Source organism: Periophthalmus magnuspinnatus, chromosome 19, assembly GCF_009829125.3.
Source record: "Periophthalmus magnuspinnatus isolate fPerMag1 chromosome 19, fPerMag1.2.pri, whole genome shotgun sequence".
NCBI lineage: Eukaryota > Metazoa > Chordata > Actinopteri > Gobiiformes > Gobiidae > Periophthalmus > Periophthalmus magnuspinnatus.
The window spans coordinates 3011081-3038964 of NC_047144.1; the positions used below are offsets into that span (position 1 = coordinate 3011081).

General features: G+C 43.2%; 2 protein-coding genes across 3 annotated transcripts in view; both read left to right on the plus strand.

The window, feature by feature from the left end:
- Positions 1–1895, plus strand: part of LOC117387610 (5-hydroxytryptamine receptor 3A-like) — a 14321-nt gene extending 12426 nt beyond the window's left edge. The window contains exon 11 of the mRNA XM_033985148.1: positions 1677–1895. Within this exon, the coding sequence (XP_033841039.1) occupies positions 1677–1895 (219 nt within the window). The remainder of the gene's footprint in view (positions 1–1676) is intronic.
- Positions 1896–3346: 1451 nt separating this feature from the next.
- lrrc59 (leucine rich repeat containing 59) lies at positions 3347–10168 on the plus strand. Of its 2 annotated transcripts, none has more exons than XM_033984414.2 (7): positions 3347–3744; positions 3880–3939; positions 5030–5188; positions 5762–5866; positions 5966–6038; positions 6495–6686; positions 7293–10168. In XM_033984414.2, the coding sequence occupies exons 1-7, from the start codon at positions 3646–3648 to the stop codon at positions 7580–7582; spliced, it is 978 nt and encodes a 325-aa protein (XP_033840305.1). In that variant the 5' UTR covers positions 3347–3645; the 3' UTR covers positions 7583–10168. The 2 variants fall into 2 exon arrangements, with proteins under 2 accessions (XP_033840305.1, XP_055085729.1); XM_055229754.1 differs by having other exon boundaries at positions 3359–3744; positions 7290–8269.
- The last annotated feature ends 17716 nt before the right edge of the window (positions 10169–27884 follow it).

The window sequence follows — 27884 nt, forward strand, 5'->3', positions numbered from 1 at the left end:
GCGGAGTCTGGAGGAGTAAAGGGGAGAGTGAGGCGGGAGGAACGGGCAGAGTCTGGAGGAGTAAAGGGGAGAGTGAGGGGGGAGGAGGGGCGGAGTCTGGAGGACTGAAGGGGAGAGTGAGGGGGAGGAGGAGCGGAGTCTGGAGGAGTAAAGGGGAGAGTAAGGGGGAGGAGGGGCGGAGTCTGGAGGAGTAAAGGAGAAAGTGAGGGGGGAGGAGGGGGCGGAGTCTGGAGGACTGAAGGGGAGAGTGAGGCGGGAGGAACGGGCGGAGTCTGGAGGAGTAAAGGGGAAAGTGAGGGGGGAGGAACGGGCGGAGTCTGGAGGAGTAAAGGGGAGAGTGAGGCGGGAGGAACGGGCGGAGTCTGGAGGACTGAAGGGGAGAGTGAGGCGGGAGGAACGGGCGGAGTCTGGAGGAGTAAAGGGGAAAGTGAGGAGTGAAGGAGGGGGCGGAGTCTGGAGGAGTAAAGGGGAGAGTGAGGGGGGAGGAGGGGGCGGAGTCTGGAGGAGTAAAGGGGAGAGTGAGGCAGTAGGAGGAGGCGTGAGGTCTGGAGCTATAAAGAACAGTGTGATTGGACAAACAGGTGTCCACACTTCAAGCTCCGCCCCCTGCAGCCAGGTGTTTATCGTCATCTGAAACCCTTTAATAATTTGGACATTTTAAATCAATATTGATCTAAGACAACTCAATAAAAGAAACAAAACTTAAGCGTTGGAAAACTACAGTGTCCATTTGGAGCTGACGTCGCCGTAAACGTCATCGCAACAAAGAGTCGCATGTCGTCGGCGCCCCCTATGGACAGCTGCACATCACTTTAGCGAGCATTCGTACCAAAATGTCTACACTACACTGTCGAGTCCTACGTGTATCACCGATTAAGAAAATAAAACGTGAGAAGTAAGTAACTCTATAGCATCGGATGCTAACGCCGCTGACAGACTCACGATTGCGGACTTTCTATTACCGTAACTCGGCAACCAATTGTGCTTCATGTAAATTCAAAAGCAGCGTCTCAAAGCGTCTCAGAGCGCAGGTGCCGCCGGGATTCAGTCAGTTATTCGATGCGTCAAAGGAAAAATGAGGATGGACGCGTGAAGTAGCGGTAGTTGTGTGGAAAAACAAGGTAAAAGTACACGCTGATACTTCCTGTAACATGATTTTTATGGCTAAAAAGAATTAAAGTCTAGGAGAGATATACTGGTCTATAACGTGTTCAGTCCTTAAAGCAGATGTGTCAAACTCATTTTCACAGAGGGCCACATCATCAAAATGGTCGCTCTCAAAGGGCCAGATGTAACTAAAAATAAATGCAACTACTTTTTCTATATTTATTACTTATTCAAGTTACAAATATTGCATATGGATATGAAAAAATGTCTGTGTAACTGTATCTCCCGATAAACTGATATTTTAAGACAGTCATACCTTTTAATTTACTTTGTCGCGGGACCACATAACATGACCTGGCGGGCCACATTTTGCCCACGGGCCTTGAGTTTGACACATGTGCCTTAAAGGGTTTAGTACGTCACAGTGGGCGTGTACTGTCGTGAAAATCACTCTAAACACAACTTCAGAGGGTCAATGAAAAAGAAACGAGTATAACACGATTAAAATCTCTGAAAAGTCCATTTTGCAGGTTTGGTCTGATGTAAAACCAAAATAACTTCTTCCACAGAGTTCGGTGACGGACGACTTCTCGTTGGACCTGATCGCCTCTGAACTGAAAGAAGTGAAAGAATCTCTGTCTCTGATGTTGAGCGGAGGAAAAGAGGAAGAGAAACCGAGCGGATACTGGGCCTGCAAAACCAAATCCATAAACCGATACTTCTTTGTGGCCTATTTCTGCTGCTCTTTTTTCTTCCTGCTTTGCCTCTTCATAATCTGGATTTATTAAACGCTGGGAATATTCAGGGATTAAAGTGCATCTGACAGAATTTCATTTTTGAGTTTTACATCAGTTTGTGAAGAAAAGTTGAGAAGGAAAACCAGGATTAAACCAGGACTAAATCAGGGACTAAACCAGGACTAAACCAGGACTAAACCAGGACTAAACCAGGACTAAACCAGGGACTAAACCAGGGACTAAACCAGGACTAAACCAGGGACTAAACCAGGACTAAACCAGGGACTAAACCAGGGACTAAACCAGGGACTAAACCAGGACTAAACCAGGGACTAAACCAGGACTAAACCAGGGACTAAACCAGGGACTAAACCAGGACTAAACCAGGACTAAACCAGGACTAAACCAGGGACTAAACCAGGACTAAACCAGGGACTAAACCAGGACTAAACCAGGTCTAAACCAGGCCTTAACCAGGACTAAACCAGGGACTAAACCAGGACTAAACCAGGGACTAAACCAGGACTAAACCAGGGGCTAAACCAGGACAAAACCAGGACTAAACCAGGACTAAACCAGGGACTAAACCAGGACAAAACCAGGACTAAACCAGGGACTAAACCAGGACTAAACCAGGACTAAACCAGGACTAAACCAGGACTAAACCAGGACTAAACCAGGACTAAACAATGGACCAAAGACCACAATTCCAACTAAATGTAACAAATAATGAAATGAGTTGTAATTTAATTTAATGCATAAAATCTGAATCGTTATTATTAAATTTATCAAATTATCCTGCTAAAGAAAATAAAAAAATAAACAAACTATAGGGTCATGGTCTAACTCCAGCGTCTCATCAGGGACTGGACTAAACCAGGAAAAAACTGTGACGATGTGATTTTGAATGTATTCTGTGCTCGATTGAAAATAATAAAAAAATCACTTAAATTTGAGCTTATGTCATTTACGCAGCCTGTTTCACCAACAACAACAATAGTCACATTTGAAACATTTACAAAAAATATGCATCAGCTCGTTACACTGTTCTTTACATTGTTTTGTGAATAATTCTGCAAATAAACAGTTAAACAATAAACCTGTGCTCCTGGTGTATCTAAACCAGCTCCAAACATGGACCAAACATGTAGCTCTCCATCTTCAACAGCACTTAGAATATTCACAATTTAAGATATTTATTAAATACTGATTAATTTATTAAGTTTTTCTTTACAGTGTTGTCTAAATAAATCTAAAAATGAAACAATTTTAATCTATTTTAATTATTATTAATCTATGTTATTATTATTATTATTATTATTATTATTATTATTATTATTATTATTATTATTATTATTATTATTATTATTATTATTATTATTATTATTATTATTATTATATTTTTTTAATCTATTTATTTATTTATTTATTTATTTATGTGTTGTTTCCCCTCCGCTCCTGCAGGTGTCGCCGTTAATTCGCTCCGACGCGCCACTTCCACCAGTGACGTGGATTTCCATTCAACTCAGCGCTGCAGATTCTCACACTTTTCCCAACATTTTATATCTTTCTCAGCTCTATTCCACCTTTATTCTCCGTATTTCGTCTCTCAAACTATTTCACTTTTGTCCATCTTTACTTTCAGACCCGTAAACTTCACAAAACGTCACATTTTTCTCGTTTTTAAGCCGCTTCTGTCCAAATCTGCGCTACATCTGGTTCATTCAAGTCTTTTTCCGCTCACGTAAAGTCTTTAAATTAACTTATTTTTTATACGTTTCTTATTTTTACGAGTAGAATCATGAGTAAAAACAAGTTATTGAACATTAAAGACAAAATAGACGGAAATGAAGTGGATTTGAGCCTGTGTAACCTGACGGAAGTGCCAGTGAGGGAGCTGGTAAGACCATTTAACTTGGGTTTTTTCATGTTTTATACCAATATTCTTACACAATTGTGGTTTAAAATTATAAATGTGACTAAATATGTTTGTTTAAATTAAATACTTGTGTCTTACTGTCTTTTATTTCTCCAGGCAGCTGTCCCTAAAGTCACTGTTGTGGATTTGTCCTGCAACAACCTCACCATGTTAACAGTAAGCAGCAAACTTCTAGTAGTATTTACATTAAATTTGGTTATATATTTTTACAGAATGTGTTAGATTATAATTTTGCACAAGTTCAGACACTAAACAAATGAGTTAAAGGGTCAAGTGGGGGTAAGATTCAGTTTACACTTACTTTTTTGTGACTTTTTCTCCCAAGAATGATTTTTGAGTGTCGACTAAAACATTCTAATAATAGTAATAATAATTCATTTGTAAATTATTAAACGGCGCTCAGTTTTGTGCATTATTCATTCACTTCACACTCAATAATGATGAGATAGCTCTATAGCCACAGCTGCCCTGGGACAGACGATGTCATTTTGTGTCGAGCTGCAGCAGCACCACGTTTACACTAGAGGCATTGTATTGTTTGACCCATTTGACGTGTCTCTGCTTGTGTCTCTGCTCCCATCCCTGCTCTGGTCTCTGCTCGTGTCTCTGCTCTTGTCGTGTCTCTGCTCGTCTCTCTGCTCGTGTCGTGTCCCTGCTCGTGTCGTGTCCCTGCTCCCGTCCCTGCTCCCGTCCCTGCTCCCGTCCCCGCTCTCGTCCCTGCTCCCGTCCCCGCTCCCGTCCCTGCTCCTCCTCCCGTCCCTGCTCCTCCTCCCGTCCCTGCTCTCGTCCCTGCTCTTGTCCCTGCTCCTCCTCCCGTCCCTCCTCCCGTCCCCGCTCCCGTCCCCGCTCCCGTCCCCGCTCCCGTCCCCGCTCCCGTCCCCGCTCTCGTCCCTCCTCCCGTCCCTGCTCCTGTCCCTGCTCTCGTCCCCGCTCTCGTCCCCGCTCTCGTCCCCGCTCTCGTCTCTCCTCCCGTCCCTCCTCTCGTCCCTGCTCTTGTCCCTGCTCCTCTTCCCGTCCCCGCTCCCGTCCCCGCTCCCGTCCCCGCTCCCGTCCCCGCTCCCGTCCCCGCTCCCGTCCCCGCTCCCGTCCCCGCTCTCGTCCCCGCTCTCGTCCCCGCTCTCGTCCCTCCTCCCGTCCCTCCTCTCGTCCCTGCTCTCGTCCCTGCTCCTCTTCCCGTCCCTGCTCCCGTCCCCTGCTCTTGTCCCTGCTCCTCTTCCCGTCCCCGCTCCCGTCCCTGCTCTCATAGCCTGAGTTCTGTGGCCTGGTGCACCTGGTGAGGTTGGAGCTGAATAAGAATCGTCTGGAGTGTCTCCCTGAGGACTTCGGGAGCCTGGTGAACCTGCAGCACCTGGACCTGCTCGGAAACAGACTGACCGAGCTGCCGGTCAGCTTCTCCCAGCTCAGGGTGAGACGAGACACTGAAACACGTAGGCCTTGTGTTTGAGTAAAATGTGTCTTGCCCTAGAACAGATATAATGTATGAAAATAAGTCCACTGTGCACTGTCTGCGTCTGGTTGGAAAGCATTTTACTGTCTGAGAATCATGAAGTGCACTGTTGACATGCTAGTCGTTGTTAGCATTACTGCCATGGTAAAACTGTGTGGTGAATAATTAGGATGCTCTGAATGAGGTAAGTGAGGAATAACTTTGGGCCACCGCTTTGTGATTAGGTCAAGTCTATGTTTACGATGAACATTTAAATAATATTAAACTATTACGATGGTGTTGCAGTTTAGAGCTGTACAAACATGTTCTGATATGTCCCTGTGTCAGATGCCCTCCCTGTGTTTCCATGGGGTCGTATTCAGTGTAAAAGCTGCTAACCCTGTAGTTTAAACCTCTACAAAAACAATATTATATCAGTTCTATATTGTCTTAAAATAGCTATTTGACATTTTAACATTCTGTGCCTCCTGTGCCCTCATGTTTACAGATAAAAATAGATAAAAGTGTAAATCCTGTTTTTGTTTGTCCCAGAGCCTGAAGTGGTTGGACCTGAAGGACAATCCTCTGGAGGCTGGTCTGGCCAAAGCAGCAGGAGACTGTCTGGACGAGAGGCAGTGCAAACAGTGTGCAGCCCGGGTAAAGAGACAGGCCTCATGAGATTTAACAAAATATCACTTTAAAGAGTTAAAACTGTAATATGAAAATATGATCTGAGTCAAACATGTGTTTGTTCAGGTGCTGCAGCACATGAGAGGACTCCAGGAGGAAGTGGAGAAAATCAGACAGAAGAAACTACAGAGAGAGAAGGGTGAGAACCAGGACTAAACCCGGACTAAACCCGGACTAAACCCGGACTAAACCCGGACTAAACCCGGACTAAACCCGGACTAAACCCGGACTAAACCCGGACTAAACCCGGACTAAACCCGGACTAAACCCGGACTAAACCCGGACTAAACCCGGACTAAACCCGGACTAAACCCGGACTAAACCCAGACTAAACCTGGACTGAGCCCCACACTCAGACTCAGGGCTGGTGGCCTCAAGTAAAGGAGCTCAGACCACACACCCTGCAGTCCGGTGGTGCGGTGCGGTGGTGCGATGCGGTGGTGCGGGGCGGTGGTGCAGTCCGGGCCTCGGTGCTCAGGTTTAATTCCGTTGGCAGTCTGTTTTGACACCGGCTGCAGCTTTATCATGTGTGACGTGTAAACCATGACATGTAAAAATGCCAAAGTTTTTAACTAGAACAATCTTTGTGTTTCAGATCTGGAGAAAAAGCGTGAGGCGAAACAGAGGGAGCGTGAAGCGAGAGAGAGGGAGGTGAAGAAGAGAGAGAAGGCGGAGGAGAAAGAGCGACGCAGAGCAGAGTATAACCAGCAGATGGCAGCGCAGGCCGCGCAGGAGCAGCAGAAGAAGAGACAAGAGGAGAAGAAGAAGAAGAACGGGAAGGCTCCAGGTACACCGCCAGCAGGGGGCGCATGATGGAAAAAAACAGAAGCGGGGTGTGACGAGTGTGACGAGTGTGACGAGTGTGACGATTGTGACGAGTGTGACGAGTGTGGCGAGTGTGGCGAGTGTGGCGAGTGTGGCGTTGTTTGGTGTCCACTGACCAGACGCTACTATGATCCTGGACTGATAACGTTTTGATTGAACAGTATTTTTCTGTATTTGAGACGAGTTTTCAGCTTGAATTTTGGGACTGTCACAAATTTTTCAGGATCCTACAGGAATTTGTATAAAGCTATTGTCATAATAATATTAAAAATTCAAACTTTTATTTTGATACAAAGGAAAAAAACATAATTCTTTGCATTCCCCATCAAAGGGATCTCATTAATAAAACTTTACTTTACAGACAAAACACATTTCTAACACACATCTTCTGCATCATCTCCGTCCAGAAGCTCAGAGAGACTCGTATCTATGTGAAATTTGTTTTTTAGTTTCATAGCAAGAAAAGTCACACATATTAAGTAAAAGTTTTGTAAATCAGACCCAAGGCTCCTGGCTCAGACCTGCTCCCCTTCTCCTGATGGCTTTAACCCTTTGTCTCTCTCAGCAGATCAAAAGTCCTCCTCAGATCCTCCCGCGAAACCAAAGCGCTCTGTTCTCTGGCTCCTCCTGAAGTTCCTGCTCCTGGTTTTCCTGGGATTGTTCGCCACGGCCGCCGCGTGCCGCTTCTCAGACCTCAGAGACCAGCCCACGTGTCGAGAAATCAACGTTTTACTCGACCAAAGTTTGTCCTGGGCCAAAGATCAGAAGGTTCTAGTCCAAGATCTGCTCCTCAACCTGTCGTCCAGCGCTAAAGAGTTCATCGAATCCACGCAGCAGCAGCTCACAGACAAAAACTAAACAAAAAGAAACACCTTAAAGGCCCGTATTGCGCAATTTTCTGATCTGTTCTAATGTTTCCTCATCAAAAACAGACCTGGAGTTTTGTTTTTTTGTTTCATTCACACATGTTTAACACACAAACCTGCAGATTTAGGAGTTCTTCTCTCAAACAGCCGTGGAATCGCCAAACTTTGAACCAACAGCTATTGTTTTAGCCTCATTTAAACTGCTTCTCTTCTCAGTGCACCAGAACATGTTAAAAAACTGGAGTAAACGTACAACATGTTTTAAAAAGAGAACGACTTATGGTTATTCTAGTTTATTGTGTCGTGATTTTGTTCAACTGTGGCTTAAAGTAGCAGTTAACTTAAAAAAAAAAACACAACTCCGGGTCTGTTTTTGAGGAGGAAACCGCATTATAACACGACTTAAATGCGTTCGATAGTGGACCTTTTAAAGAATCTTATTTTTTTTTATTGTCCTGATTCCCGAAACACTGCAAAAATCGTTCTACGGGATTTAAAACGACGTCTCGGTGAGTTAATCTTGATTTGAATCGTGAAAGAGTTTTATGGAAAATGAGCTCTAATCAAACGCTGTGTGTGATATCGGTGAAAGATCGAGAGGTTTATGGCTGAAGCTGATACAGATTTTGTTTTTTTTGACCGATATATAGGGACGATTTTGATTATTTTCCCCTAATTGTGTCATTTAAATTTACTACAAACTCACAAACCTTTGAGAGCCGTGTGTCACTAAGTAGTTTAGCCTTTTTTTTAACCAATTTTAAGGCCATTAAACGTTAAATATCGGTGTGATATATTGATTGGTTGATATATCTGGCCGTCTAATATCGGCATCAGTGTTGGTTCCAAGATATCGATTCAGCCGATATCCCGTTTGACCCCATTTAGTTGCCGTAATCAGACTTGGATGGTCCTGAGCTTTTCGTTTTGAACTTTTCTTTACTCAAGTCCGTGGCGCAGTTTCCTGATGGACAGAAAACAACCGGATCATTTCTGTCAAACATTATTCAGGTTTTTTTTCAGCAGATTCTAAAAAAACAAAACGTTAATTATGAAAAAGCAGAATCGTGGCATCTGTAAAAAAATATAATCACAGACGATGTCGTTTCTGCAAATCGGATTAAGGTGATTTTTGCGACTGATTTAAAAAACGTAATTCGAAGTTTAATGCTCAGTCGATGGAAGAAAAATCAGAATTTGATTTAAAAGTGATTATTAAATGTTTAGAAATGAGACGATGGGGAACAAATATCAGTCAAATAATCAAGGGCGTGTTTGTTTTAACCAGGAGAGACCGAACTGTCGCCCAAATGATCGTAAACAGATCAACTTTTTTCTTATTTTTTGGCAAATTTACGCAGATATAAGTACCGTGTTTTCCGAAATATAAGTCACACCAGCCAAAAAATGCATAATAATGAAGAAAAAAAAACACAAGACGCACTGGAGTATGTCGCGTCTGAGTATAAGTCGCACCTCTGGCCAAATTATGAAAAAAGTGCAACTTATAGTCCAGAAAATACAGTAATTCTTCTACAAACTCAACGACGCACAGCTCGTTGTGACGCAGACGTAAAACGAATGTTCCAGACTTTAATGAAAGATTCCCGTGGCTCATTTTCACTGCGTCGTCCGAACGGCTCACTCTTTACATTTGTGGCTCTTTGGTGAATCGTTCGGGCGGCTCTGGTCCAAACTGCAGCTCGTCTCAAATCAAGATGGACGTCCCTGAAGCGTCGTTTTAGACCCGCGTGGAGATGTTTGTCAGTGCGCCGTTTTTTTGAGGTTGTCATGGGGATGGAGGGATGATCAGAAATTCCTATGGAATTGTGGCTCAGTCTGTTTTTATAAAATCGTGTTTGTAGATTCAGAGCATGTGTTTATGACCAGCAGGGGGCGCACGGGGCAGACGGTTCTTTTAGAGTAAGGCCCAAAGCTACACATGTATTTTTATAAACGCTCAGATTCTCCTTTCAAAAATGTTCATGGCAGTTATTAAAGCTGCACTATGTAACTTTTCTGGTGGAGGTCCATCTGTTTGTCGCCACGGAGATGTTACCGCTTCGCTTGAAATGTTCCGCAGTGTTAGTGTTGTTACGATGCTAAAAATTTCAAACGATACGACGAGATTTTTTTCAGCATTAAACAGCGGCGCTTTCTCCTGCTCGTCTCCGTGGTGATGTACGTGTTTAATGCCATACCGTGGAACACTCCAGGCACAGCGCTGACGTTTCCTTGGAGATAAACACGTGGCTGACTTTAAACAGAAAAGTTACACAGTGCAGCTTTAAATAACCGCTTGGACAAAACGAAAATGTAAAATAAAACGATGATGAAATCTATATTTTTAAAAAACCTTCAAACAGTATTTTTAAATAACATCACGGAGCTAAACCTTTTTTTTTTTTTTTTTTTTTTTTCTGCGGAATAAACGAGCACCTTCTGAATCTGTGCGAATGTCAGTATTTACCACAGATCTGTACTTTGACTGTCCACAAGGGGGCGCTGGAAGCTGTGTCGTTTCCACTTTAAATGTGCTTTTGGCTCAGCTTTAATTTCAATAAATGTCTATGCACTGAAGAACGACGCTCTGGTTTTTTTTTTTTACATTTGTTCACAGTAGATCAAGAATTTAGTTTTGTACTAAACATTCGGCAAAGTATTTTAAAAAAAAAGTACTTCAAAATGTTCAGATGGAAAGTAACGGTGCAAGAAATGTATTTGGTGAAAGTAATACTGAAATAAAAGTAACTGTCGGGATCATGGACTGTTAGCCACCGCGTTACAAACAGGAAGTGATCACGGTCGCACTTCCTGTTCCAGTTCACTTCACGTTGGAAAACTAACAGCCGCTGTCAGACTCGTCATTTTGGTCTTAAATGTTCCGTATTAACCCGCTCTACATGATCCTGGGGTTTTTATTTCGCTTTTGTGTCTGTAAATCAAGACATGAACAATAAAAACATACAAATCAGGCGCCTTATTTCCCTGAGGTCACTCCCGCTAGCGTTAGCAACAGGTTTGATTGACAGCGTCGCTAAGGGCCCGCTCCCCGTTAAACCAGCGATGCAATGCGGAAAGGGGCGTTACCTTCCAACAGCCTCGCTCCTGATTGGCTCTTTGGTTGCTATGATACCCCTAACGACTTGTAACTCGGAAGGACAAAACGTGAAATATTAGTTTATTGTTATGATCCGGGCTCAGTCGCTGCTCGATTACAGCGGCTCAGTCGGTAGAGCGTTTCTCCGCCGATCCGAAAGTTGCTGGTTGGATCTAGTGACTCCAGCTCCCACGGGTGAATGCTGTCGTCGTGTCCTTGGGCAAGACACCTCCCCCTCGCCTCCAGAGTGTACACAGGTGAATGAAAGTGAACATTAATTTACCTCATAAATACAACTCGTTCATTATGAAGTAAGTGTTAGTTCATGTTTGAATATAACGTCTCATGAACTCGAACTAGTGACTTTTGCTTTGCTGTAATTCTGAGTAAAACAGTAATGAAGTAAAAGTAGTAGTAGTAGTGGTAGTAGTAAAAGTACTGTACACATTTTATGTATATTTAAGTACATTTTAAAGTGCACACTCTTGACTTTTACTTCACTACATCTCAGCAGTATCTGTACTTTCTACTCCACTGCATTTTTGAACAGGACTGAAAAGTAAAAGTATTTTTTTATTTTAGTTTGAGGCCTGAGAGTTTATTTTTAACACGTTCACGACGACAAAAATATACAAATAAAAACAGGTAGAAAATCGACAAACTTCACCTCAAATCTTTATTAAAACCACCACATTTGAAGCTTTAAAAGACTTGAAATCTGCACAAAATACTTAAGTACATTTTTAAGCAGATACTTTAATACTTTTACTTAAGTAGATTTTTTTATTTTCATGTGATACTTTTACTTGTATTTGAGTATTTCTTTGCTCTGGTATCTGTACTTTTATTTAATTAATAAGAATACTTCCTCCTCCGCTGAAAACAGATTCCTCCAGATGAAACACACACACACACACACACTCTGCGCTCCACCACAGTGAGCACTAGATGGCGCCATTTCTCCATCACAGCAGCTGAGCTTCCAGTAAAACTCTGAAGAGCTTCAGCTTCAGGTTTTATAAAGTGGTTTATTTAAAGTATTTATTTATTTGATAGGGACAGCACATATTAATGAACATCTGTAAACACAGTGTAAAAATGCCAGATTATAGCAAAAAATACTAGTTTCCATCTGTTGTCTATGTTGTATTTGTTGTGTGTACTTGCCTAGGGACATTACAAAAATACAATAAAAGCAGCTGAAGGTGCTCACAGACCTGGTTTTCCTTCAGCCTCAGTTTAAGGTGCAGTTGTGGACAGAGATGAACATTCTCTTATCATCAAAGGGCGACTATTCCAAACATGAGTCCCTTTAACAGAGCACGGTTTGTCCACATTTAGTGCGTCTGTGTGGAACATCACAGTCTCCTCGACGTGTGGCCCTGGTTCCCGTCACAGTCTTTAATTTGATCAAGTCTTTCAGCGGAGGAGGTAGAACTTTAAATATAAAACAAGCATTTTTAAACTGTATAAAATTATCAAAATTCAACCAGTTTTATTTTTCTAAACTGGTTGAATTTGGTTATATTAAAGTTTATGTGTATTCTCTGTGTTCAGTTGAATTATCAGAGAAAACACATGTACTTACAGTGAGTCAGCGCGCCTCTCCACAGATCTGACTCATAACTTGGCCTGGGAGCGCACCTGCTTGTTTCTGTGGAGATAAGTTTAATGCCAAACAGTGCAACATTCCAGGAAATGCAATGAAATCTCCATGGAGACGAGCAGAAAAGTTACATAGTGCGTCTTAATTTGATTCATGGAGGACGGGTCAAATGCAGGTTTAACCCAGAGACACTGAGGACGGGTCAAATGTAGATTTAACCCAGAGACACTGAGGACGGGTCAAATGCAGAGGACACGTTTGTGAAATGTGATGTTTTAGTGATTGTTTCATTTTCGTGTTTGTGTCGTGTAAAATCCTCCAGAGCCTCAGACACTTTAATATTTAATGAGAAACAAATCGACAAAAAACTCTGCTCCTCTGACCCTCTCCTCCTCTGACCCTCTGCTCCTCTGACCCTCTGCTCCTCTGACCCTCTGCTCCTCTGACCCTCTGCTCCTCTGACCCTCTGCTCCTCTGACCCTCTGCTCCTCTGCTCCTCTGACCCTCTCCTCCTCTGACCCTCTACTCCTCTGACCCTCTCCTCCTCTGACCCTCTCCTCCTCTGACCCACTGCTCCTCTGCTCCTCTGACCCTCTCCTCCTCTGACCCTCTCCTCCTCTGACCCTCTGCTCCTCTGACCCTCTGACCCTCTCCTCCTCTGACCCTCTGCTCCTCTGACCCTCTGCTCCTCTGACCCTCTGACCCTCTGCTCCTCTGACCCTCTCCTCCTCTGCTCCTCTGACCCTCTCCTCCTCTGCTCCTCTGACCCTCTCCTCCTCTGCTCCTCTGACCCTCTCCTCCTCTACTCTGACCCTCTGCTCCTCTGACCCTCTCCTCCTCTGCTCCTCTGACCCTCTGCTCCTCTGACCCTCTTCTCCTCTGCATCCTCTTCCTATAATTCATATATTACATAAATCTGTTCTATTTCCATCTTTCAGACCTGACATAGAAGTGTGTGTGTGTGGGGGGTGTGTGTGTGCGTGTGTTTGTGTTTGTGCTCTGGTGTGTGCGTGTGAGATTGTAGTATTTATACTGCGTTGTACTGGCAGTAGAAGTATTTTATGTGGCATTCGAGGTATTAGTGATCAAAAGTTCAGACCTTAAATATGTTCTGTTATTGATACATTTTCATTTCCTGACAGCTCCGCACTTCTCTCTGTTCGTCCAATCACATTTGTTTATTTCAGTGACTCGTGTGAATCGAAGGAGCTCATTGGTCGCTCATCGTTCACAAACAAAATGACATTTCTCTTCCTCAGATGAACAGTTTCATGTTTCGCTCATTGTTTCTGTAGAAATCTGTGGTGTTTTTCAGTTTCCTGTGATGGTCTTTGATGTTTTTCTCTTTTGTTTTTCCCTCGTGCGCAGCCATATTTGTTTTACTACCGACGAACCAGGCACGTCCCTCATTGGCTAATCCACCTGTCAATCAGTGCAGTCCAGAGTCACATGTTCACAGAGTATTGTGTGGATTCTGAAGGTGAAGTATTTCCACAGCTCAACTTACATTTGTGTTTATCTGAGCTCTGATCTCTGTCCGTGGTCCTGAAACGTACCACCAGATCCAAACCAGGTCTATAACAGGACTATTCCAGGTCTAATCTGGGACTAAACCAGGTCTAAAAGTGGACTGCATCATTTCCGCTGTAGGTCGAAACAAGAAATTATCCAGAAGAGAAAAAAAAAAGTGAAAAAAAAATTAAGTCTAAATGAGCAAACCCACAAACTGAAACGCTCCAAGTCCCAACGATTGAGAAACACCGGTCTGCGCTTTTCATAACATAAATGACACTTGTCCTGGTTTAGTCCTGGTTTAGTATTGGATTAGTCCTGGTTTAGTCCTGATGTAGACTTGGTTTAGTCCTGGTTTAGACCTGGTTTAGTCCTGGTTTAGTCCCAGTTTAGTCCCAGTTTAGTCTGTCTTTAGTCCGTCTTTAGTCCTGGTTTAGTCCCAGTTTAGTCCGTCTTTAGTCCATCTTTAGTCCTGGTTTACTCCTGCTTTAGTCCTGGTTTAGTCCTGGTTTAGTCCCAGTTTAGTCCCAGTTTAGTCTGTCTTTAGTCCGTCTTTAGTCCTGGTTTAGTCCCAGTTTAGTCCGTCTTTAGTCCTGGTTTAGTCCCAGTTTAGTCCGTCTTTAGTCCGTCTTTAGTCCATCTTTAGTCTTGCTTTGGTCCGGGTTGACACATTTAGTCCCAGTTTTGACTCTCGCCCACATTAGAATTTTCAGTATCGAAATCGAGTTTGAAATGTTCGTATCGTAAAAACTATAATCTACAGTGAAGAGGAGGAGAGTGTGAGGAGGAGGTGAAGAGGAGGAGAGTCTGAGGAGGAGGTGAAGAGATGAAGAGGAGGAGAGTCTGAGGAGGAGATGAAGAGGAGGAGAGTCTGAGGAGAAGATGAAGAGGAGGAGAGTCTGAGGAGGAGTTGAAGAGGAGGAGAGTCTGAGGAGGAGTTGAAGAGGAGGAGAGTCTGAGGAGGAGAGTGTGAGGAGGTGAAGAGGAGGAGAGTAAGGAGGAGGAGTGAGGAGGTGAAGAGGAGGAGAGTGAGGAGGTGGTGAGGAGGAGGTGAAGAGGAGGAGAGTCTAAGGAGGAGGAGAGTCTGAGGAGGAGAGTGTGAGGAGGTGAAGAGGAGGTGAAGAGGAGGAGATTCTGAGGAGATTCTGAGGAGATGAAGAGGAGGAGAGTCTAAGGAGGAGGAGAGTGTGAGGAGGTGAAGAGGAGGAGAGTGAAGAGGAGGAGAGTGAAGAGGAGGAGAGTGAAGAGGAAGAGATGAAGAGGAGGAGAGTCTAAGGAGGAGGAGAGTGTGAGGAGGTGAAGAGGAGGAGAGTGAAGAGGAGGAGAGTGAAGAGGAGGAGAGTCTGAGGAGGAGGCTGCTGCTCCTCACAGGTACATGTTTGTTTTTCCATCTTCCCTCTGGTGCTTTTTTTCACATTCTCTTGTTGCGTCTCTGACACATAATCGATGTCGTCCACCGGGGGGCGCTCTACTATTACTACTACTTACTTACTTACTATTACTGCTACTACTACTGCTATGACTACTACTATTATTACTATTACTACTACTATATTTACTGCCGCTACTACTACCATTGCTGCTAGTATGTTCTCTCACTCCATAAACTACTTTTAAAAGTACTTGAGGTACTTTAACCCGAATTACTTGTACCGCAGCTGCTAAAACTACACAGACTGCAAGTATTACCACGACTACTTCAATTTTTACAACAAATACTGTGAAGCTGCGTAGCATATGTAATTAATATATCAACCTTTTCATGTAGTCCTCTCCAAAAGTACTACACTGGTACTACTACTACTACTATTACTACCACTGCTATTAGTACATTAGTACACGCCACCACTCCCTAAACTCTTTAAAGCTATAGAGGTACTTTCAAATTCAATTACTTCTACTGCATCTACCAAAACTACTATTGCTGTTACTGCAACTACTTCAGTTTTTACTACAACTACCCTGCAGCTGTGTCATGTACTTAATATCTGGTCCTCTTCATAAACACGTCCAAAAGTACTCAGTGGATTGATACTCATAATATCTGCTTCATAAATAATACAGTGTGTCCTAATGTACTCGAAATGAGAGACACCATGGTGCATATGTTCTAGTAGTAGTAGTAGTAGTAGTACAAAAAGTAGTAGTTACGGTAGGAACACTAGTAGTAGTAGTAGTAATAGTTGTTGTCGTTATTGTTGTAGTTGTAGTAGTCTGCAACATCAAGTACTCTTTTCTTTAAATAAACTACTACTACTATAATGAAGACTATTTCCACTACTGCTACTACATTTTCGGTACTACGTATTCTAACCACTACACATTTAAATATTTAGTACTATTAACATGTATTACTTCTATTACTACTTGCACTGTTTTTGTTACTACAGTAAGTGTGTCACTACTACACCACTACAACTATTCCTGTCAGCAACAATACTGCTGCTACTACTACTATACCACAAGTACTACATCTACTACAAGCACCAATGCTACTACTACTACTGCTACCAATATTATTACTACCAGTACTAATCCTACTACTGTGATCTATATACGTTACTTTTACTTCTACCACTAATTCTGCAATTACTACTAATTACTAGGCCTACTATAGCAACAAATACAAAGTACATCTGCAACAACAACTACTACTACTACTACTACTACTACTACTATTAGTACTACTACTGCTACTACTATATTTGCCACTACTGCTACTTTCTATCACGTAAACTATGAATCATACCACTGCTATTACTACAACTACTTGTACAACAACTACTACTACTACTTCACTAGTGCTACTAAGTATACTACTACTACTACTGCTACTGTTACTACCACTTCCACTACTACTACTTCAATAACTACTTAAACAAACCACTCTCTTGCGTATTTAACATTTCACTTCAATCTGGCAAACAACGAGTTCTTCGCTGAAATTGTAAAATACCCCTGAGCTGTGGGGTACCCACGGGGTCAATCATGGGACCCCTGTTGTTCTGCCTTTATACGCTTCTGTTAGCGCAGGTAATACCAGGGGTGCGCAAAAATATCAAAATATTGTATCGTTTCATTTAAAGACACAGTATCAATATCGCGGGCTGCTGTGGTCCCTCGTTTATCGCGGGGGTCACGTTCTAAAAATAACCCGCAATAGGCGAAATCCACGAAGTATCAGCTTTATTTTTTACAAATATTCTATATATTTTGCGGCTGTAAAACCCCTCACCACACACTTTATACACTTTTCTCACACAGTACAACACAGAATGTATTCAGATAAACCGGAGACCACTGTATATATCGTATCGAATCGTATCGTATCGGCAGTGCGTATCGTTTCCTATGTATTGTATCGGCAACTTCTTAGTGATACCCAGCCCTTGTTAATACGCAGTAATAATGTGTTTTGCCACAACTCTGCAGATGACACTCAGATGTGGATGCTAAACTATTTTACTGCTACTACTACTACTACTACTATAACTACTTCTACTGCTACTACTACTACTACTACTACTACTACTGCTACTACTACTCCTACTATCACTGCTCCCACTCCTCCTCCTGCGTTGCTCTTGGTTCACTGCAGTTTTAATCCCGTGTTGATTAAACTTTCATGTGTTTGTGTTTTGCGCGGCGCTAACGGCGTCTGATCGGTTTATTACGCCGCGTCTCTGGGAAAGACTCGCCACATTTATTATTTCATTTTATTTTATTTTATTTTAATTTTTCTCTCCGTCGGATGAAGTGCGTGTAATCAAACCCGGCGCGGCGTTTGTTCTTTTATTCATAAGTCTGTGTACCACTTATGAAACGCTTTAGCCTTTAGCAACGTTAGCAATAAGCTAGCATCAGCCGAAACAAGACTACAGCGGCAGAGTGGTTAGTCCGGCTCCAGTGAGGGGGTTGTAGGTCAGACTCCCGATCTGTCCGCTGCTAGTACTATTACAACTACTACTACTACTACTGCTATCACTGCTATTAGTACTACTCCTATGATGGATACATTACTGTTACTTCTAGTGCTGCTACTTTTACTATGACCACTACTACTACTACTGCTACTACACAATAAATTGTTTTACTACTACTACCACAACAACAACTACTACTACTTTTACTACTACTACTACTACCACTACTACTGCTACTACTATGAATACCTCTACTACTACTACTACTACTACTACTACTACTACTACTACTACTACTACTACTACTTTTACCACTACCACTACAACTACTGCTACTGCTACTACTACCACTACTACTACTACTACTACTACTACTACTGCTACTACTATGAATACCTCTACTACTACTACTACTACTACTACTACTTTTACTACTTTTACCACTACTGCTACTGCTACTACTACTACTACTACTACTTTTACCACTACAACTACTGCTACTGCTACTACTACTACTACTACTACTACTACTACTACTACTACTACTTTTACCACTACAACTACTGCTACTACTACTACTACTACTTCACTACTACTTCTACTACTACTACTACTACTACTACTACTACTTCACTACTGTTTCTACTTCTACTACTACTACTACTACTACTACTACTACCACCACAGTACTGCCTCTGTACTCGTGCTCTGTGTGACTGTGGCAGAGTGGTTAGCCTGTGTGTTGTTCTGACTCAGATGATCGATCGTCCTCCTGGGGGCGCTCACCGTGTTTTGAAGTTAATCCACAGAATATTTAACAAAAAAAAGGTTTTATTTTTGACACATAAAAATATCTTGAAACGAAAATATATTTGAACTGAATAAAAAAAAATAATAAAAAATAGTGCAACTACTGCTCCCACTACTTCTGTGGGGTATTAAAGAGGAGGTATTTACTTCAACGGGGTATTAAAGAGGAGGTATTTACTTCTACGGGGTATTAAAGAGGAGGTATTTACTTCAACGGGGTATTAAAGAGGAGGTATTTACTTCTGTGGGGTATTAAAGAGGAGGTATTTACTTCTGTGGGGTATTAAAGAGGAGGTATTTATTTCTATGGGGTATTAAAGAGGAGGTATTTATTTCTATGGGGTATTAAAGAGGAGTATTTTACTTCTATGGGGTATTAAAGAGGAGGTATTTACTTCTATGGGGTATTAAAGAGGAGGTATTTACTTCTGTGGGGTATTAAAGAGGAGGTATTTACTTCTGTGGGGTATTAAAGAGGAGGTATTTACTTTTATGGGGTATTAAAGAGGAGGTATTTACTTCTGTGGGGTATTAAAGAGGAGGTATTTACTTCTCTTACTTCTACCTCCTCCTTGTCTCTCTCTCTCTTCCCCCTCTCCCATCTCTTCCTCTTCCCTCTCTTTCCCATTCCTCTCATTCTCTCTCCTCTCTCTCCCTCTCTCCTCATATTTATGTAAAGATTGTCCGTAGAGCGCTGGGTAATGACTGCTCTCTCCCTCCTCCACCTCCTCTTCTCCTCCTCCCTTTCCTCTTTCTCTCCCTCTCTCTCTTCTGCCCCCTTCTTCTCTTCACCTCTTTCTCTTGTTCTCTCTCTCCGTCTCTTTTACAGACTCATTTTTATGTAGACATCATCTGGAACACTGGGTCATGACTGCTCTCTCTCTCTCTCTCTCTCTCCCTCTCTCTCCCTCTCTTCCTCTCCCTCTCTCCCTCTCCCTCTCTCCCTCTCTTCCTCTCTTCCTCTCTCCCTCTCCTACAGACTCATGTTTATGTAGAGTTTGTCCGGAGCGTCTCCGGTCTCTCACAGAATTCCAAATGGACCAAACTAAACTCCAGGTGAGAAGCAACAGAGGAACAAAATGATGAAATGTCCCACAGTGGAGCTTTAACCCTGATCTAATGTGAGGAGAGAGAGGGAGGGAGGGAGGAGGGAGGAGAGAGGGGTAGGGGGAAGAGAAACAGAGGGCGAAGGAGGAAAGCGAGGAAAAAAGAAAGGAAGAAAAGAGATGGAGAGAGAGGAAAGACAGGTGAAAAGGAAAGGATAATGGGTGAGGAGAAAGAGAGACAAAGGGAGAGAAAGAGGGGGAGAGAGAAAAAGGGAGAGTTTGTATTGGAGTCCAGAGGAACAGAGGTTGTGAGCTCTGTAAACGGCTCTCGTTCGCGGCTCTCGTTCGCGGCTCTCGTTCGCGGCTCTCGTTCGCGGCTCTCGTTCGCGGCTCTCGTTCGCGGCTCTCGTTCGCGGCTCTCGTTCGCGGCTCTCGTTCGCGGCTCTCGTTCGCGGCTCTCGTTCGCGGCTCTCGTTCGCGGCTCTTTAAAGGAGCCAAACAGATGAAGTCTGAGGTGATGATTCTTTTCGTTCTTGCCGTTTTTGTCACATTTATGATTCTTCTGATCGACAGTTTGGCTCTGATCCACTGACTCTGTCCATGGTGTCAAACTGACTCTCCTCTCTCTCTCTCTCTCTCCATCTCCATCCCTCCCTCTCTTTTCTCTCACCCGTTCTCTCCCCCTCCGCCCTCTCTCTCCCTCCTATGTCTTTTCTTCCCTCTTTTCTCCCCCTCTCTCTCCTGTCTCTCTCTTTGTCCTTTTCGCCCTCTCTGTCTCCACCTCTTGTTGTCCCCCCTCCTTCTCTCCTCCTTCCTTCTCTCACCTCCCTCTTCCTCCCTTCTCTCCATCTCTTTCTCTCGTCTGACTTTATGATTATTTTGTTCGTCACAAGGTCTCTCTCTCTCTCCAGACACTTTGGCTCTGCTCCACCGTCTCTGTCCACGGTGCTGAAGTTACTCTCCTCTCCTTCCTTTTCTTACCCTTTCTTTCTCCTCTCTTCTCTCTCTTTATCTCTTACCTCTTTCTCCCCCTCTCTCCCTCCCTCCCTCTTCTCTGTCATGTTTTTCTCTCCTCTGTTTCTCTTTCACCTCACCCACCATCTTGTCCTCTTCCCCTCTTTCCTCTCTCATCTTCTTTCTCTCCCACTCTCTCTGTCTCCCTCCTCTTTTCTCCTCCTTTTTTCTCCCCATCTGTCTCTCTTTCTCCTCTCACCCCCTCTGTCTCCCTCTCTCGCTACTTTTGTCTTCTCTCCTCTCTCCACCCCGTCTTCCCTTCTTTCTCTCTTTCCCTTTGTCCCCCCACTTTCTCCCCTCTCCCTTTCTCTGTCCCTTTCTCTCCCCCTCTCTCTTTTTCTTGCTATCTCTCCTCTCTTTCTCTCCGTTTCTCTTCCCCTCCTCCTTCTCTCTCTCTCCAGACACTTTGACTCTGATCCACTGTCTCTGTCCATGGTGCTGAACTTCCCTCCTCTTCTCTCTCTCCCTCTCTCTTCCTCCTCTTCAACCTCTCCTCTTCTCCTCTCTCTCTCTTTCCCGCTCTTCCTCTCTCTCTCCCTCCCTCTCTCCATCCCTCCCTCTTTCTCTCGCTCCGTGGTGCTGAAACCTGATGTGTGATTTTGTGAGTACTCAGAAATAGACTTGTAGAAACGGTCAATCCAAGAGCACGACTTAAACAGGACTAAACCAGGACTAAACCAGGACTAAACCGGGACTAAACCAGGACTAAACCAGGACTGAACCAGGACTAAACCGGGACTAAACCGGGACTAAACCGGGACTAAACCGGGACTGAACCAGGACTAAACCGGGACTAAACCGGGACTAAACCGGGACTAAACCGGGACTAAACCGGGACTGAACCGGGACTGAACCGGGACTGAACCAGGACTGAACCAGGACTGAACCAGGACTAAACCAGGACTAAACCAGGTCGAAATCAGGACTAAACCAGACCCGGTTCCGATCTGGTTTGTGTTGAATCACAGTGTGTTTACTCTCAGTCTATCCTCATATTTGGATTCTGTTCACTATCTCTCCATCACCCCTCCTCTCTCTCTCCTCTAGTTCTCCTCTATCTATCCTTCTCTCCCATCACCATTCTCTCTCTTTCTTTCTCTCTCTTTCTCTTTCTCTTGTCCCCCCTTCTCTCTTCTCTTGTTATTGACTTGTGAATTTGCTTTTATCTGTCTTCTCCTCTCCCTCTCTCTTCTCCCTCTCTCCTCCTCTTTCTCTCCTCCTCTTCTCCCTCTCTTCCCCCCTCTATCCTTCTGTCTCCCCCCTCTTTGTCTGCTCCTTCTCTCCTCCCTCTCCTCCCTCTCTCCTCCGTCTCTCTTCCCTCTCCTCCCTCTATCCTCCCTCTCTTTCCTCTCCTCCCTCTCTGTCTTCTCTCCTCCTCCCTCTCTCCTCCCTCTCTTTCTCTCTCCCTCTGTCCTCGCTCCTCCCTCTCCTCAATCCTCTCCTCTCTCCTCCCTCTCTCTTCCCTCTTCTCTCTCCTCCCTCTCTCCTCCCTCTCTTCCCTCTCCTCCCTCTCTCCTCCCTCTCTTCCCTCTCCTCCCTCTCTCCTCCCTCTCTTTCTCTCCCTCTGTCGCTCCTCCCTCTCCTCAATCCTCTCCTCCTCTCTCTCCTCTCTCCTCCCTCTCTCTTCCCTCTCCTCCCTCTCTCTCCTCTCTCCTCCCTCTCTTCCCTCTCCTCCCTCTCTCTCCTCCCTCTCTTTCTCTCTTTCTCTCTTTCTCTTGTTATTGACTTGTGATTGTGGTTTGTTCAAACATTTGCTGTGATCACAAACACAAACAGAGCCACGCCTCACACACACCCGGAAAGACAAACTCGGAGAAACGACTCGGACTAAAACACTCGGAAAGAAAAAGTCGGAAAAACAAGCTGGGAATTTAAAAAATTGGAATAAAAAACTTGGAAAAACAAACTCGGAATAAAAAAATGGAATAAAAATCTTGGAAAAGCAAACTCAGAATAAAAAAAAAATTGTAAAAAACTTAGAAAAACAAACAAATAAAAAAATGAATTAAAAAAACTTGGAAAAATAAACTTGGAATAAAAAGTTTGGAATAAAAATCTTGGAAAGACAAACTCAGAATAAAAGTAAAAATTGAATAAAAAACTTGGAAAAACAATTTCAGAATAAAAAAAATGAATAAAAGCAAACTTGGAATAAAAAAAAATTGGAATAAAAAAATCTTGGAAAAACAAACTTGGAATAAAAAAATTGAAATAAAAATCTTGGAAAAACAAACTTGGAATAAAAAAATTGAAATAAAAATCTTGGAAAAACAAACTCGGAATAAAAAAATTGGAAAGACAAACTTGTCCTGGTTTCTCCTGGTTTGACGTTTCACCCACACTGCTCAGTTTGAACGTGGTGTGATCGTTGGTGTTCAGAGCGGCCGATGGCTCAGATTGGCAGCCTCACTTCTGTCTGTCCCGGGGCAGCTGTGGCAACAACAAAAACTTAAACTGAATGAATCATGAAACTTTGAAGTGTAAAACATTATTATTAAATATTTCACTCCATAAAAGCCTCTTCATCAAAATTCCCTCCTCCTCCTCCTCCTCTTTGCCTGTCTTCCTCTCCTTTCTTTTCATCCTCCTCCTCTTCACCTCCTCTCCTCCTCCTCCCTTTCCCTCTCTCCTCCTCTGTTCTATTCTTGGTTGTGTTTGATCGTGAGATTTCTCAGTTTAAAGACGAGATTTTAACACGACGCTAAAAATACTAAAGTGTTACAGAAACAACGGAAGTGTCAAAGAGAATCAAACCTGAAAGAATCGAACCTGAAAGAATCAAACCTGAGAGAATCAAACCTGAAAGAATCAAACCTGAAAGAATCAAACCTGAAAGAATCGAACCTGAAAGAATCAAACCTGAAAGAATCAAACCTGAAAGAATCAAACCTGAAAGAATCGAACCTGAGAGAATCAAACCTGAGAGAATCAAACCTGAAAGAATCAAACCATAAAGAATCAAACCATAAAGAATCAAACCTGAAAGAATCAAACCTGAAAGAATCAAACCTGAAAGAATCAAACCTGAAAGAAACAAACTGAGAGAATCAAACCTGAAAGAATCAAACCTGAGAGAATCAAACCTGAAAGAATCAAACTGAGAGAATCAAACCTGAAAGAATCAAACCTGAAAGAATCAAATTGAGAGAATCAAACCAGAGAATCAAACCTGAAAGAATCAAACCTGAGAGAATCAAACCTGAAAGAATCAAACCTGAAAGAATCAAACTGAGAGAATCAAACCTGAAAGAATCAAACCTGAAAGAATCAAACCTGAAAGAATCAAACTGAGAGAATCAAACCTGAAAGAATCAAACCTGAAAGAATCAAACCTGAAAGAAGAGGGGGAGGGAGAGGGAGGGAGAGAGGGAGAAAGAGAGGGAGAAGGGGAAAATAAGGGAGAGAGAAAGAGAGGAGAGAGGGAGAGCAGAGACGTAGATAAATAAATAGATGGGGAAAGGGGGAGAGCAAGAAGAGAAATAAAGAGAGGGAGGGAGGGGTAGGAAGAGAGAAAAGTGGAGGAGTTAAGAGGGAAAAGAGGAGAGAGGGAGATGCATAAAAATGGGTGGATGAAACAGAGAAGGGGATGAGAAAATGGGAGAGGGGGTAGAGGGAAAGAGGAGAGACTGAAGAGGAAAGGAGTGAAGAGAGGAGAGAGGAAGAGGGGGTGGGAGGATGTGGTGGAGGAAAAGTGGAGGAAAGAGTGAGAAAAAAGGATAAATAAGATGGAGAGAAAGTGAGAGGAATGAGAGAGAGGATAAACTGAAAGAGTGAAGAGAGGGGAGGGGTAAGGAGGGAGGGGAAGAAAGAGGGGGAGACAGTATGGGGAGAAGCGGAGGGAGGGAGAGAGAGGATAAACAGAGAAAGAGGGGAGAGAGGGAGGAGGGGCAGGCAGGAGGAAAGAGAGAGAAAATAAATGTGTTCAGTTGTTAAATCCTGGTTGTGATTCTGTTTGACTCAGACGCAGCCGACGACGAGAAGAGAGGGAGGAGAGAGAGAGACGGAGGAATAGAGACGACTCAGAAGAGAGGGAGGAGAGAGAGACGGAGGAATAGAGACGACTCAGAAAAGAGGGAGGAGAGAGAGACGGAGGAATAGAGACGACTCAGAAGAGAGGGAGGAGAGAGAGAGATGGAGGAATAGAGACGACTCAGAAGAGAGGGAGGAGAGAGAGAGACAGAGGAATAGAGACGACTCAGAAGAGAGGGAGGAGAGAGAGAGACGGAGGAATAGAGACGACTCAGAAGAGAGGGAGGAGAGAGAGAGACAGAGGTATAGAGACGATCCAAAAGAGAGGGAGGAGAGAGAGAGAGAGACAGAGGTATAGAGACGATCCAGAAGAGAGGGAGGAGAGAGAGAAAGATGGAGGTATAGAGACGATCCAAAAGAACGAGTGGAGAGAGAGAGACGGAGGAATAGAGACGATCCAGAAGAGAGGGAGGAGAGAGAGAGAGATGGAGGTATAGAGAAGAGAGAGAGACGGAAGGTATAGAGATTATCCAGAAGAGAGGGAGGAGAGAGAGGGAGACGGAGGAATAGAGACGAGATAGAGAGAGAGAGGAGAAAGAGAGCGAAAGAAGGAGGTACAGAGATGAGATAGAGAGAGAGGTATAGAGAAGAGAGGGGAGCAGAGAGAGAGGCAGAGGAATAGAGAAGAGAGAGAGACAGAAGAATAGAGAAGAGATAGAGGAGACAGAGAGAGGTATAGAGAAGGAGAGACAGAGAGGAGAGAGGAGTGGAAATAGAGGAGAGACAGGGTGATAGAGGAGAGAGAGAAGGAGGAGAGTTAGAGGAGAGAGAGACAGAGGAGAGGAGGAGAGATAGAGGAGAGAGGGAGAGGAGGAGAGATAGAGGAGAGAGGGAGAGGAGGAGAGATAGAGGAGAGAGGGAGAGGAGGAGAGATAGAGGAGAGAGGGAGAGGAGGAGAGATAGAGGAGAGAGGGAGAGGAGGATTACAGATTACAGAACAGAACAGAGCAGAGCAACAGTTTGTGGGAGAGGACGGAAGCGCACAGAGCCACCATCTGTGCCTCGGGATCCCAAAACCAAATCTCTCTCAAATTTAACAAAATGTTTAACACCGGAGCGCGCGGGCGAGCGAGGAGGTCGGACGGGAACGCCGGAATCTGACAGAGAATTCCATCTTTCATCCCAAGGACTTTAATTACAATTTTGAGAAGAGAAATTGGAAACAACATTGAAGAACTTTGCAAATATTTTGATTTTTTTTTTACAATTCCGACGTGACGACCTAAACTGAAAACATGGAAAAGGCATTAGTGTGGAATTTTGAGGTGAATATTTTAATGTTTTAAGACAAACTGCAGAATTATGGAGATTTAATTAATAATTGTCATGGCAACCTAGACAGAAAAGACAGAAATACTTTTTTTGCAGCCAAAATATTCCGGGTTATCCTGGGAAGAGCAAACCTGATTTTTATGGAGATGTCAACTTGGAATAAAATGTGGAAAATATCGCAGATTCATTGAAATTTGGGAAATATGAAATAAAGGATTGAAGATTTTCCGTGGAGGATTTTTACCGAAAAAAATGGATAATTAACACTTTGGAAAACAAGGATTTTTTTTGGAATTTTAAAATCCAAAATTGGAGGAATATACCTTACTTTGGAATTTTTGGTTGGAAAACTGAAACTGCAAAATTGGAGCGTTGGATCATTTTTGTGCTGGGATTTTTGTTCATTTCAATCTAAAAATGAATTTTACTGGGCAAAATGAAAATCAAATATTGTCTTTAATCAAATTTTACAACTTTTAAATTTTCTCAGTTTATTCATTAATGATTTTCCGGAAACTTCCAAAGAATGTCGGTATCAGTGTTCCCCAAAAACATAATTTTGAACAGATTTTTAATTTAATTTGGTGAAAATTCAAGATTGAAAATTCAGACTGATTTCATAACCAGTTTTTTGTTTATTGTTTCTGCGTTTTCCGAATCCACGTTGGATTTTTGCACCTGTATAAAATGCCTTCAGTCCGGGACGGATCATTTCACAGTTGACCTATTTTTCAAATTCAAAGTCACTCTCTGCGTTTCCACTTTTCACTTCAGTATTTATCCCAAACATGGATCAGTTGTTTTTGGAAAATCTATTTTACAGTGCAGTGATGTTTTTGTGACAATTGTGATATAAATAAAGCATTTTAACCAGGAAGTAAAGTGGGTCGTCTGGACTAACCTCGGACCTTTTCAATTTGTTTGGTTCCAAATTCCAAAGCAAAAAAAAAAAAAAAAAAAACGGAAAATTGACAAAATTCCGAAGCAAAAAACCAACAACAAAAAAGGGAAAATTGACAAAAAAAATTCCGACTTCTGATTTTTCAAATAATTTTCCACTGTGGATGTGTGTTTCTCTCCCGGAGCTCGGAGGAGACAGAGGGCAGCACCAACAGGATCATTACAAACAGGATTTTTAAAACTGCTTTTTTTGTTTTTAATTTAAACATTTTTTGGAGGGAAACGAAGGAGCGACGTCGACGGAGGATGGATGAAAAGTGAAGGTACGTGTGTTTGTTTGTGTGTTTGTTTGTGTGTTTGTTTGTTTGCAGTGAAAACCAAACACACTGTATCCAATATCAAAATGAAGTCAGAATTTAAAGCCACACGATGGAACATTTCTGGTGTGGGGTGTCCACTACTGGCTTCATTCCCTGGAGATTTTATTGCTTTGCCTGGAATTTCCACAGTATGGCATTAAACACCCTCATACTTATTCAATGTCAGGTTGTTGTTATTCAAAAACTTGACATAATGTGAATGGGCTCGCCTCTTCACAGATCTGAGCTGTAACTCGGCCTTGTGGCATCACCTGCTTGTCTCCATGGAGACACATGCGTGTAATGTAGTACTGTGGAGCATTTTAAGCAAAGCAATAACTTTAAACTAACAAAGTACTTAAGAATAAATACTAAAGCTGGACTAGGACTTTGCTGGACCCTCCTCAGATCTGGTTAGGATCTTGGTCAGGATCTAGCAGGATCCTTCTCAGATCTGGTTAGGATCCTTGTGAGAATCTAGTCGGACCCTCCTTAAATCTGGTTATGATCCTGATCAGGACTTTGCTGGACCCTCCTCAGATCTGGTTATGATCCTGGTCAGAACTTTGCTGGACCCTCCTCAGATCTGGTTATGATCCTGGTCAGAACTTTGCTGGACCCTCCTCAGATCTGGTTATGATCCTGGTCAGGTCGTGTTCTTCAGCTCTTCGTCTGTAAAGTCTCTCTGTAAAAGTTTCTACTTCAGTTGAGACTCGGTCTGGA